The sequence below is a fragment of the Mauremys reevesii genome, linkage group 2 (assembly GCF_016161935.1).
Source record: "Mauremys reevesii isolate NIE-2019 linkage group 2, ASM1616193v1, whole genome shotgun sequence".
NCBI lineage: Eukaryota > Metazoa > Chordata > Testudines > Geoemydidae > Mauremys > Mauremys reevesii.
In genome coordinates this window covers 215,593,356-215,605,447 of record NC_052624.1, presented here as the reverse complement: position 1 = coordinate 215,605,447, position 12,092 = coordinate 215,593,356, and the positions used below count along the sequence as shown (strand labels likewise).

Genomic DNA, 12,092 nt, shown 5'->3' with positions numbered 1-12,092 from the left:
TGCAAGGGCCTTCTCCCCTATAGTCCGTGTCATCTGGGCCTGCCCTCCTGCATCTATCTGCATAATTGATTCTCCTTCTTGCATTAAACTAAAATTTCTTTCCTTTCTTGACTATATTTCAATTCCTTTCTTACTCTATTATTTTTTATTTTAAAATATTTTAAAAGCCTTTTATTTTGATTTGTAAAGCAATGTGTGATACACTTACTAGTAGTAATGGAATGAAAATGAGCAACACCCCCTTTAAATCACCAATGCAAAACAATTTTTAAAACCACTAATTTACATGACTGAAGACTGAGTTGAAGAAGTGAGTCAAGGAGGTTCTACATTACCTGCTATTTGCTTTTGAGTTAAGAGTTCCTCATGCTCTCCTGGAATATCCAGAAGACTGAAGAGACCAGATAGATTTCTGCTCCTGCTGCAAGGACACATATTTAACAACATGATTTCTCCTCGTTGTCTTCCCGTTCATGGACAGTCTTAGCCCTACCCAACTTATTAGATCAAATAACATCACAGTCCAAGGTGACAATATTAACTCAGTATGTTAATTAGAATATATCTAATTTGGTATCATTATTTCTAATTCTCTCTCTTTGGCACAGCCATGAAAGAGACATGGATGGGGGAACCACATATGCTAGCATTAGTCACAATGTATTTGTGTGGCTGCCCACCTATATGTAAGCAGAGTCTGATTGAGCTCTCCCCTGACATCTAGAGATAAGCTGTGGAAAAAGATATCAGAAGCTGATCTCATTTGCATGGACACACCCACCCTGCCTCGGTGCTCAGCATGATGGGATTGCTTGCCCAAATGATCACTTGTGGCTGGTGTTGGATCCCCAGTTTCCTTGTTATTGGGGCAGGAGTAATAAAGGGTTTTTATCCTTGTTATATGAACTGAGGGCAGCAGAACTGTACCTGGCATACCCCAATGGAGGGATTCACCCTCAACTAAATGGCATTCGCTAGGCAGGGGACATGGGTTCCAAAGCCCAATGAGTTGAGAGACAGTGGAGGTAAGTGTGTGTATCTGGTGGTGTGTGCCTGGTTTAAGGGTCCTAGACACAATTTGGCCCTTCCTCTCTCCATAGCATAATAAAAGAGCTAATTTTGACTCAATGGAGAATCTTGTTACATGCTGCAGAGCTTAAATTGCTGATACACAGGTTTAAGTATTAGATCAGTGGTTCTCAAAATTTTGCACTGGTGATCTCTTTCACATAGCAAGCCCCTGAGTGTGACCCCCCCACTTATAAATTAAAAAGGCTTTTTTATATATTTAACACCATTAGAAATGCTGGAGGCAAAGTGAGGTTTGGGGTGGAGGCTGACAGCTTGTGACCCCCTCCATGTAATAACCTCACAACCCCCTGAGGGGTCCCGACCCCCAGTTTGAGAACCCCTGCATTAGACCTACTTTGGGACAGTGTCTTTATTGCAAAAGACTGCCCAGTGTGCACCAGCAGTGAGGCTCCCCTACTAACTACTGAAATCACTGAGAGCTGTGTTCAGTGTGTGAAGGGCCCTGAAGACATCTTGGTGAGTGTCAGTCGGGCAGCTGGTGGAGAGGCGTGAGTGCCCGAGCAGTGCAGCGTGTAAGGTGCCTCGTTACCTCCCGCTCCGGCCTTCAACACAGGGTGGGAGTTGAACACTGAGGATGAACCTGTGAATTCTGGGCTGCATTGGCCAAGGACAGCAACTGTGCGTGAGGTACAGAGTAGGGATGGGCATGTTAAAGGGACTTTTGGATTGCTGGACTTAAGACCCTGAGGGGAAAAGGACACTCCCCAACTTACTTGGGGGTGGGTCTTTCGTTCATGGTTTGTGTTTCTGAACCCTAGTTGTGGTGTTTTCCCAAATTAATGCTAAGTTAATTCCCTCCTTTTATTACAAGTTTTTGCTACACTCAGACTCTGTGCTTGCAAGAGGGGAAGTATTGCCTCTTAGAAGCACCCAGGGGGTGGTGTGTAACTGTCCCAGGTCACTGGGTGGGGGCTTGAGCCGGTTTTATGTTGTATTGTTGAAAAGGAAACCCTAGATACTGAACCCAGCCCTTGTTGCTGCTGGCTCCACCTGGCAGAAGGGATGGATATCTATACCTATATCTAAAGAGAGAGAGAGAGAGAGAGAGAGAGAATTGGTCCTAAATAATTAAAAACAGAATATATGGCTAACAAATGTTTTTCTACATAGATGGATAAATGGTAAAAGTATGTCACAACTATACTACGACCAGAAACATCAAAACTGGCCAGAGATATATTAAACTCAAAATATCCGATTAAAAAAAATACAGACGAAGCTCATCTGCCAAAACAAGAAACCTATATAGCAGGTCAGGCTTTTTCTACTCACTTCTTTGTTGGTACATTCAACCCAGTATCTGTCGAAAGTGAAGTTTTCTCTGCATCTCTTATGTCCAAATCTGAGATGAGAACCTCAGTTTCAGTATCCAATAGGGATGGAAGCTTCTGTTTCTCTAGTATTTCAATATTTGAGGGTTGCACTAGTGCCTCAGTTTTTAAGAATGTCAGAGGCTCTTCTATTGATGTTTCAAGATGTGAAGATTGCTCCTGAACCTCAAAATGTGAGAGACACAAAAATTCTAGTTCCCCTCCTTCCACCAGCTCTTTCTTTTCTTCTTCCTCCTCCTCCTCCCCCCACAGTATGTCAGGATTTGAGCTTTGTATATGGGCTTCAGTTTTTAATGAGGGCAGAGGATCCTCCTCCACTGCTAGTATTTCAAGATTTGGGGTTTGCACGTGGTCCTTAGTATGTACTGGAAACTTAGCATCCTCCTCCTCCTCCTGAAGAGACAGCAGAGCAACAGACACTTGAATCTCCACTTCCTCCTTGACCTGTTTGTCTGCTTTTTCATAGTGCTGTAATAAAGAACAAAAACTCACCATAATTATGGCCATCTAGTCTCCAAAATTAAAATTATACACCTCAGCCAAGAAAACTGCTGTCTGAACACAGCACCCAGTATAAATCTTCATCATGAGCCAAGTAACACTCTCCTTAGGCAGACTGCTCACTCGGCTGCTGTACTTTATGTGGGCAACAGCTTGCCACTGGTCAATGCCTACCTCTGTAAAAAGAGAGGCAAGGGTAAGGCCAAGAATATCCCAGAGGCAAAGATGTGGTTATGACCTAATGACACAGGTTGGTGCAGAACATCTGCTGACTAATCTTAATATAGCAGACATAGAATGAACCACTTATGGCCCTCCTTACAAAAAGATGCAGAACAATGACAGAAACAGGACTAGATGCAATTAGTATACTTTGTGCATACATTCCACTTACATACAGTGACTACAGCACATAAGCTGTTCAACTGCACTCCTGCAACGCACTCTAAAAGAACATTTCGAAAAACACTAGTCCTATTGGAGGTCTGAGAGTCAAAGCCCAGGCATGATAATATATAGAAATTATTCATATATATATAGTTTTAAAATATAAAATTAGACTGTGATGCATTATTAATTATGTGACTTCTGTGCATGGTTCTTTTACACCAACCAAGATAGGGTCCCTGCCCTGAGAAGTTTTACAACAGCCATCACAAATATATCATCAGTATCTCTATGATAAATTAAGTACCTTAATTCAACTAAAGAGACAGTCACCTAAAAAAAAAATTGTATTTGTCTGAATTGTTTTCCAAGTTAACACCAAAGATGAATATACCTAAAAGAGGTTAGAAAAAAATATTTTCTTTTTCAGTCTGTTCACTTTGTGAACTTAACAGCTCTGTGTGTGAGGCCAGCAGGTTTCCCTTGTTTGTTCCCTTTCAGAGGAGAGAGAGGCATTTCTAAGAATAGGAATGTGTGACTAAAATCATAGGAAGATTCACTGGCAGGTGTAGTATAGGGAACAAGTTTTAACTCATTTTTCTGTATTGACTTGATTTCTGTTAATAATAAAATATTATACCTAATAATAATAATCATATAACGTAACACAGCAGTGTCTTCCAGTTTTAACAAACAATACCGAACCATAAAAAACGTTGATAATACAGACCGGCTCATTCCATTTAGTAAACTGTTTCTCCTTCAAGGCCTTTCACAACTTTGCCCCTTATCATTGACCCACACCCTTTTACTCTGCTAGAGAAGCCTCTCTCACTGGTCCCTTAGTATATTTCCCACACCATCATCATATTGTACTCTCCCTCCTCTCAATTCCTTCCTCAGACATCCTACTTCTCCTCATAGCTTTTAACTGATTACTGATGTCAACAATACTGTCACCAACCCATTTCCTACTTTTGTTTTAAAAAAATACTTTAAGAAAAAACTTTTGCCTGAGTTGCCCCAGTGTACTTCGTAATATCAGTCTATTATTCTATAAGCTGTGTCACAGGGTAAGCTTAGTGTTTAAGAGTGTTAAGGAACACTTCCATTGAGAAGGAAATTACATCAGGGTGCATGAGACAGGAGGTGTGACTAGAAACCAGGCCTGTTGGGAAATATAAGGGCTGCCTAAGTTCAGTCCAACCATAGGCACCCACAGAGAAAAAATGGTGGGTGCTGAGCACCCACCGGCAGCCCCCCATCAGCACCTCCTCCTCCCCACAGTGCCTCCTGTCCACCTGCAGGTCCCGCCAATCAGCGCTGCCCCCTTCCTCCCCGCACCTCCTGCCTGTCACAGTCAGCTGTTTCACGGCGCACAGGAGGCTCTGGGCGGAAGGAGGGAGGAGCAAGGATGAAGCGCACTTGAGGGAGGGGTGGAACGGGGCAGGAAGGGGCAGGGCAGGGGTGGTTGGAGGCAGGTGGGGGTGAGGCTTTGGGGAAGGGGGTAGAGTGGGGAAAGGGCTTGGGGCAGATTCGGGGGTCAAGCACCCCTTGGCACATTGTAAAGACAGTGCCTGTGAATCCAACAGCTGTTTGGGAAGACAGCAGGTGACAACTCTCCAGAGCTCCTATGCAGAAGGCTTGTGCCAGAGACTTCAGGAAGCATTAGCTTGCTGGATGAGAATCCACAACTTGGAGAACTGCAAAGAACAGGAACCCCTGATAAAGGACTGGGAAAACTTTTGAGCCAAGAGAGAAGACTACATGGTTGCTGAAGCACATATGAACGAAAAGGACTGACTTAGCCAAGGAAAAAAGGGCTGGAAGGTTTTGTGATCATTTTATAGTATTAAATCACATCAATAAGGGGAGCCATATTATGAAAACACCAATTGTATTATCCTTGTATACGAATTTTAAGGAGTTCTTTAAAATGTCCCTTCACATTTCAAAACCATCTATTTTTCATAGCATAATATACACATTTAAAACAAAAAAGAACAAATCGAGAGATCCGAATCAACACATACTCGCTGACTCCATTGCATAATTTCCCCTTCTCAGCTCCTTAGAGAGGACCAGTATTGAGTTTACAATGGCAATGGGCCCACACTGGGAAGGGGCCCATTATGGATCCATCTAACCCACCCACATGACCGCGTCTGGTCCCTCACGCAGGAGAGTCCAGCGCCTAGGCCTTGCTCTGTGACTGGCTGCTAGCCAGCAGGTCCTACTTCGCCTGTAGGAGGCTTGCCACCCAGCAGCCAAGCTCTGCCATGAAGGTCTGTCAGCACAGGGCTGGTGGGCATTTCCGCCCTGGGTGGGCTCTCAGGGGTCATGTCCCATGGATCTGCCCTATTCCCCAGTGCAGCTCCTAATAGTCTCTGCTGCCTGCCACCTGTGGGGCCCTGCCCACCTCCCCAGGGCTAAGCTGCCTGGGCCCGGTGTAGAGGCTGGTCTGGTCTGGTCTCACCTGGGCGGGGAGAGGGATGTAGTGCAGGGGGCTCGGCCAGCCCCACCAGGCAATCGGGTTCTGAGGGATCCTTGCCCAGACAGGCCCCGCTCCCACTCCGGCCTGGCTGATCACACTGCTCTGGTGGGTTCAGAGTGAGCCTCACCCCGGGACTGGCCCTGCTGCCAGCTCAGCCCAGCGGATACAGTCACCTCCTGCTGGGGGGCAGGGCACAGGGGAGTGGTTCTCTGGGGGTCATCTGGGTGGGTGCTGGGCAATGGGGGAGATTTGTGTGTTTTGGGTCTCTGGGGGGGTGCTGGGCAGGGGAAGGTCTGTGGGGGGTAGTTGTGGTAGTGGGGCTGTTGGAGGGGGGTGCTGGGGGGGACAAGATGCCAGTGCAGAGCTGTGTGGACCTATGTTCATCTGGCGGCTGCTGGTTTGTAAACAATGCCCTCGTGCTGAGCTGGGCAGAGCAGGACCGCCCCCGACGCACCATGTCCCATTGACCATGTCCGGCCCCTCACTCTGGGGACCAACTGCCGACCAACCTCCCTCCACACACCCCCCCCCCCATGCCATGGGGGCCCACAAATATGTTTGCATCTGGCCCACAAAAGGTTAATCCGGCCTTGCAGAGGACTAGTGAGCCACACGAGTGTGCACTTTGTCCTCACCCCTGTACCCATCAGAGTTTACCTGGAGAAGGTAATACAAACTGGGGCTCTATTACCTTTCCACTCCATATCAGGAATCCCTTCCAGGGAAATCCCTAGGACTGTTGTGGCCAAGGAGTCGTTGGAAATGCAGATCCAGTGCAGTTCTGCATGTTTCTGGATGGGCCCTGTGGCCAAGTCTGCTGCATCAGGGTGGGGGAGAAACCCAACAGAAAGATTAAGGAGCAACTATGAAGGAATCCTCAGAGATTTTCTCCCCATGAGCTCCCTCCTGCACTTTTTACCACAGGAAAGAATGATCCAGTCCTCAGTCTATGGGAATTTTTCCTGAGTAAGGAACTATTAAAACCTCAGGATTTGGCTCTGTGAAGTGATCTGAAAAGCATCTTTGTCTGAATTTTTTTCAAAGGCGTTTAAGGAACCAGGCACCCAAATCCCACTGAAATTCAATGGAAGTTTGGCACTTAACTCCCTTAGACTTCTTTGAAAATCCCAGTCATTTTCTACATTAGCTATCTACACAAGCACAGGACAGGACATAAAATCCAAACATGGCACTTCAGACTTCGTATGTTGTTACCATAGTCACATTCACTGGGTAGGTTAAAGGCACAAGGCTACTTACTCACAGTGCACCCATGATTATGGCACAATAATACATACTATAGCTTATCTTAATTGATTAGATAGATAGATAGATAGATAGATAGAGCTAAAGTTAGCACCCACTGCAACAGGTCCTTCTGGCCATGTGATTTCCTGGTTTGATTCTTCACCTTCCTTCTTAGATTCACCAACCCACTCTGGATGAACTTTGTTTGAACAACATCTGCAACATGAGATATAAGAAAGAGATTGGCAGATGTTAAACTTTTACCAATGCACAGGTAGGGCTGGTGCCTTAATAGCAGTTGGAAAACACCACATTTAGGGTGCTGGGAGTTGAGATATCCAACTACAGCATCCTAACAAAGTGCTCTTTGGAGCCATGCATGTGGCTTGATGGAAATATATCCCATCTTAAGTATTAACAAGAAAAGAGAAAAATGGAGTAATCTGGTTCCTTACACTTTCACTTGATTTTGCTGTGAGGTAGCAATTAGGTCTCCAATATATGAAGATCCCCATCCACACAGTAAGATTTTGCAACCTCCAAAAGACAATCATTTCTGAATTTCCTTCTTTAATAGTCCAGTATTAAATTATACACTGCATAGTTTGGATAATATGAAAGGCAATGTTTAAAAAAAATCAGACAATTGAATCATCTACTAGCCTTGCCTAAAGTAATGTAACAGGGGTAGCCAAACTTACTGACTCTCCAAGCCGCATATGACAATCTTCAGAAGTTCAGGAGCCGGGGTGCGCCTGCAGAGGCTCGGGGCTTCAGCCCTCCCAGGAAACACCTGCCAGGACTTGACGCTTTAGCCTTTTGGGGAGGGAGGTCTCGGGTTTCAGCCCCGCTCCTGCTGAAGCCCTGAGCCCTAGCAGGCATGCCCCCCAGAGTTGAAGCTGTGAGACCCCCACTCCCTGCTGGACTGGGGGAGGCATATGGGGTCACATGCCCCCCAGATTTTTGCCAGGATTTGCTGGCCCAGCTTGGTCACAGCTTGTCACCAGGCCCCCTCCTTGCACAGTAGCTGCTGGAGTTGGCAAGCTGGGAGCTGCGGCCGGGGGGAGAGAAAGCTGCAAACAGCATGGAGCTTCAGGGAGAACTGTTGCTGGTAAGAGGGGAGGTATGCCCAGGGGAGGACATGACTCAAGCTGTGGGGAACTTTTAAATTGTAACCACCCACTCTCATCACGCAGCAGTCATCTCTGGCAAAAAGCCCCTAGCCTCACCACCCCACCACAGGGCAGAAATCCCGAGCTTCCCCCACCTAGTCTGGTAGGCAGAGAATGAGGGGGCCAGTGGGGCTCCACAAGACGCACTTTATCTGTAAAAGAGCCACATGCAGCACACAAGCCATGGTTTGGCCACCCCAATAATATAACATTTAGCACTTTTATAAAGCTTTTAATCTTCAAAACTCTTTACAAACTGACAAATTGCACATAGGCATTGACTTCTTGATTTCCCGGCGAGGGGAGCTCGACACCTGCTCTGTCCCAGGCCCCGCCACCACTCTACTCCTTCCCCCAAAGCCCCACCTTTGCCCCGCCTCTTCCTGCCCCTGTTCCACCCCATCTCCCGAGGGCACTCTATCGACAACTGGTGCCTCCCTATATTGGGTGGGCACGATTTAAATGGGAGCTCATATGCCGCCCCCCCCAACCCCGCCAACACCCTCACTCCCAGCCCAGGGCCACCGCGCTCTCCCCGCCGCTGCTGGTGCTGCTGGTCCCAGACACCACTCTCCCCAGCAGAGGCCCCCTGACAGGGGTATTTATAGTATAAGTCATGGACAGGTAACGAGCCGTGAATTTTTGTTTATTGTCCATAACTTTTATTAAAAATACCCATGACTAAATCGTAGCCTTTATAATGACCATATAACATCACGGGCTTATATTTTGAATTGAGCCGTATTTTATCACCTCATTGCTTTAGACTACAAACTCTCCATGTTCATTACTGGATCCTGTCTGTCTCCCACCCACATAGTGTTTTACATACAGAAGTGGCAAATTCTTTAGAAGCAAAAATATGGCTTACCTTAGAACTGATTTATTGTCTGGTGGAGGGCCAACACAGCAGAAGAATAATCTCCATCTCCCTGTAAATGGAATAGCACAAGATTAAGTGATAGTCAAAATGTCCACAAGATGACAGCCAGGGCACAATGTTTCGGCTTTGTTTGTGTGTGATTGGGCAATAGAAGGCTTCCAAAGACGCCAAGGGCAGTGCTGGGTTTACAATGCCGCCAGTGGTGCCATGGAGCCAGGCCCATGCTCAGAAGGGGCCTCGGCCTGCTCTGCTCGCGCTGCGCCCCGAGACCCCGTCAGCTCCCTGCCACTTGCTCCTCTCGGCCAGCCCGCTGGTCAGCCGATGGCTCCTCTCCACCTTCTGGCCTCACCCGCCGGCTTCTCACTGCCCCCTGGCCGGACCCCAGTGCACCTCCGGCTCCAGGCAGTCTCTGCTTCCCACCACCTGGGGGCCCCGCCTGTCTCCCTGGAGCTGAGCCACTTGGGACTGGTGCAGAAGCCTGGCCAGTCTAAGCCAGTTGTGGTGGGGTGACAGTGTGGGGGGCTTGGCTGGGCCCCTACAGTCAAGTGGGTCCCGAGGGGCCGGAGCAATTCCCTGCCCCGGGACCAGCCTTGGCTGCGCTGCCAGCTCAGCCTGGCAGACACAGTCACATCCCAGCAGGTCTGGTGAGTGGAGCGGCAGGCAGGGCGTGGGGCAGTGGGTCTCTGGAGGGCCTGCGGGGGGTGCTGGGCTGTGTGTGTTGGGGGAGATCTCTGTGTGTTGGGGCACTAGGGAGTGGGGGTTCTGTGTGGGGTGCTAGGCAGTTGTGGTGGGGCTGTGGGCAGGGGGACACTGCGCAGTTGTTGTGTTGTGCCGGGCACTGTGCATTTGTGGCAGGGTCTTGGGAGGTGCTGGACATAGCAGGTCTGGGCGGGGGAGTCTGGTCCTAAGGAAACGGGGACGTGTTGTGGTGTTGGGCAGGGGGGCTGTGTGGCACGACATGGGTCCACCCCTGAGGGGAAGGGGCACACTGGCAGCACAGAGCCGAGCGGGCCATTGTGATTCTGCCAACTACCAGTTTGTAAATAGTGCCCTTGCCCTGGGCTGGGCAAAGCAGGGCCACCCCGCCACATCCCATTGCCCCTGGCTGGCCCCTCTCTCTGGGGATCGACTCCCTTGTGCCATGCTCCATTGCCCCCATGGGGGGCCCACAAATATATTTGGCTCCAGGCCCACAAAAGGTTAATCCAGTCCTGGCCAAGGGACCCACAATACTATTGCCAACTAAGGCATGACTTCTTTAGGGCAAAGGGTAGAGGCCTTTTGTTTTAGAGCTGAAGGACCAGGGCTCTGATCCTGGCTTTCTAGGGGTAAGCAGGCGTGTGGTTTATATCATAATGGTATCAGTTGTCTGCAGAGTATGTTTACATTACAAAAGGTTTTTGCCTTTAACTTTACTCATCTCAGGGACTCCAGGAGGATATACGTTAAACATGGAAAAGGTACAGAAATGGTAGAGTCAAGTCCTGGGTTTAGCTGAGCTCTAAGAATCTAATCACAAACTGGGATTTGCCAACTATTTACATATGCAGATTGTCAAGCAACTCCCCTGGCTCCCCATTTATTTCAGGATCACCTCTAAACTGTTCCCCTTAAAGTCTTCCATGGACTTGCTTCGCCATAACTCACAGGTCTCATCACTTGCTTTCTCTACACTCCAATTCAGATGCTGACTGGGAGTTATATAATGAGGAAGAGGAGGGAGTGAATGGGAAAGGGGTAGCAGAGTGAGGGGATGTGACGGGCAGACAGGGGGACGTGCAGGAAGATGATGGGGTGTACTGAAGAGACTGAAGGACAAGGTAGGTGAGTGGGCAGGAGGAAAGGGTGACTGAGGACAAAGTGTGAGGGCTACGAGGTGACTAAGAACAAGAAGTTTGGGGATTTCTGAGGAAGACAGGGTGCAGGTGCAGGTGACTGTGTTTATCATGGTGTGTAACTGAAAATGGGGTGCAGGGCCAGGAGGACAGAGAGTGGGGACAAAGGTCTGGGACTGAAGACAAGGTGTGGGGGCAGGGGCGAGAGCACAGGGTGATTCAGGTGTGGGGGTAGAGGAAACCAGTAACTGAGCAAACTGCCCTGCTCTCCCCCTCACTCTCTAGCGCCCCTGGCGAGGCCCCGCGCTCTCTCCCTCACCTGTGCTGTCCATGGCGCCTCCGCTCCCAGCCGGCGCCGCATCCCGCACCTCGCCCCCGCGCCGACCGCGCGCTGCGTCAACTGGAGAAACTGTGACCGAGCCTCGACAAGCGCTGACGTTTCAAAAACCCCGCCACGTGCCTGCGGGCGCAACTCTGCGCGTGCGCTACCGCCCCCCCCCCCGCCCCCTGCCTGCAGGCACCGCCCAGCTCCGCGGCGAGGGGAGCCGCAGCCGCAGTCGCGCAGCAGCCCGTGACGGCGTTTGCCGCTAGCCGGCAGGGCGGCGTGCGGGGGGTTGCCAGGCTTGCGGGAAAGCTGGCAAACGGGGCTCGCACCGAGAGTAACCGCACGTCCCCTGCGCCTTCTGCCCCTTCTAGCAGCCGGTCGGTCACCCGGGTTGTTTCACGCCCGGGGTTGGTTTAGACCATAGTATTCGGTTACGACCCATATTCTCCGGATGACCGTCACTAGTACCAGCGGCAGCAGATGTACCTGCAAAGATCAGTAACAGTCCAGACTAAAACAATGACACTGAATTTGTTTGCAGTTACGGTGGCTTTAATGGGGTGGCATCCCTTACCTAGGCAATAAAATCAGGTTAGAGGGTTGTTTTTTTAACGTTTTAAAAGATTGGAAATTATCAGGAAAGTGTGTCTGGTTGTGCTGTAGCAATTGGCAATTCCTGATTGATGAAAAAAACAAGCATTTGAAGATCTGGATACTCCAAACATGCTGCTTTGGATCAGATGTTCCAAAGTCTGAAACATGCTATTGATTTTCTAATAAATTAGCTGAGATACTTGAGATGAACTAGTATCAGAGGAGTAGCC

General features: G+C 48.9%; 1 protein-coding gene across 4 annotated transcripts in view; it reads right to left on the bottom strand.

Annotated features, from left to right (window-relative positions):
- Positions 1-11,358, bottom strand: part of LOC120399266 (spermatogenesis-associated protein 21-like) — a 31,204-nt gene extending 19,846 nt beyond the window's left edge. For 2 of the 4 annotated variants that reach the window (XM_039527371.1, XM_039527372.1), the window contains exons 1-5: positions 11,263-11,358; positions 9,097-9,157; positions 7,170-7,269; positions 2,365-2,891; positions 336-421 (exon numbers count right to left, since the gene is read on the bottom strand). In XM_039527371.1, the coding sequence (XP_039383305.1) occupies positions 336-421; positions 2,365-2,891; positions 7,170-7,269; positions 9,097-9,157; positions 11,263-11,275 (787 nt within the window). In that variant the 5' untranslated portion in view covers positions 11,276-11,358. The remainder of the gene's footprint in view (positions 1-335; positions 422-2,364; positions 2,892-7,169; positions 7,270-9,096; positions 9,158-11,262) is intronic. The other 2 variants (XM_039527370.1, XM_039527369.1) reach the window with 2 other exon arrangements.
- Between the last annotated feature and the right edge of the window lie 734 nt (positions 11,359-12,092).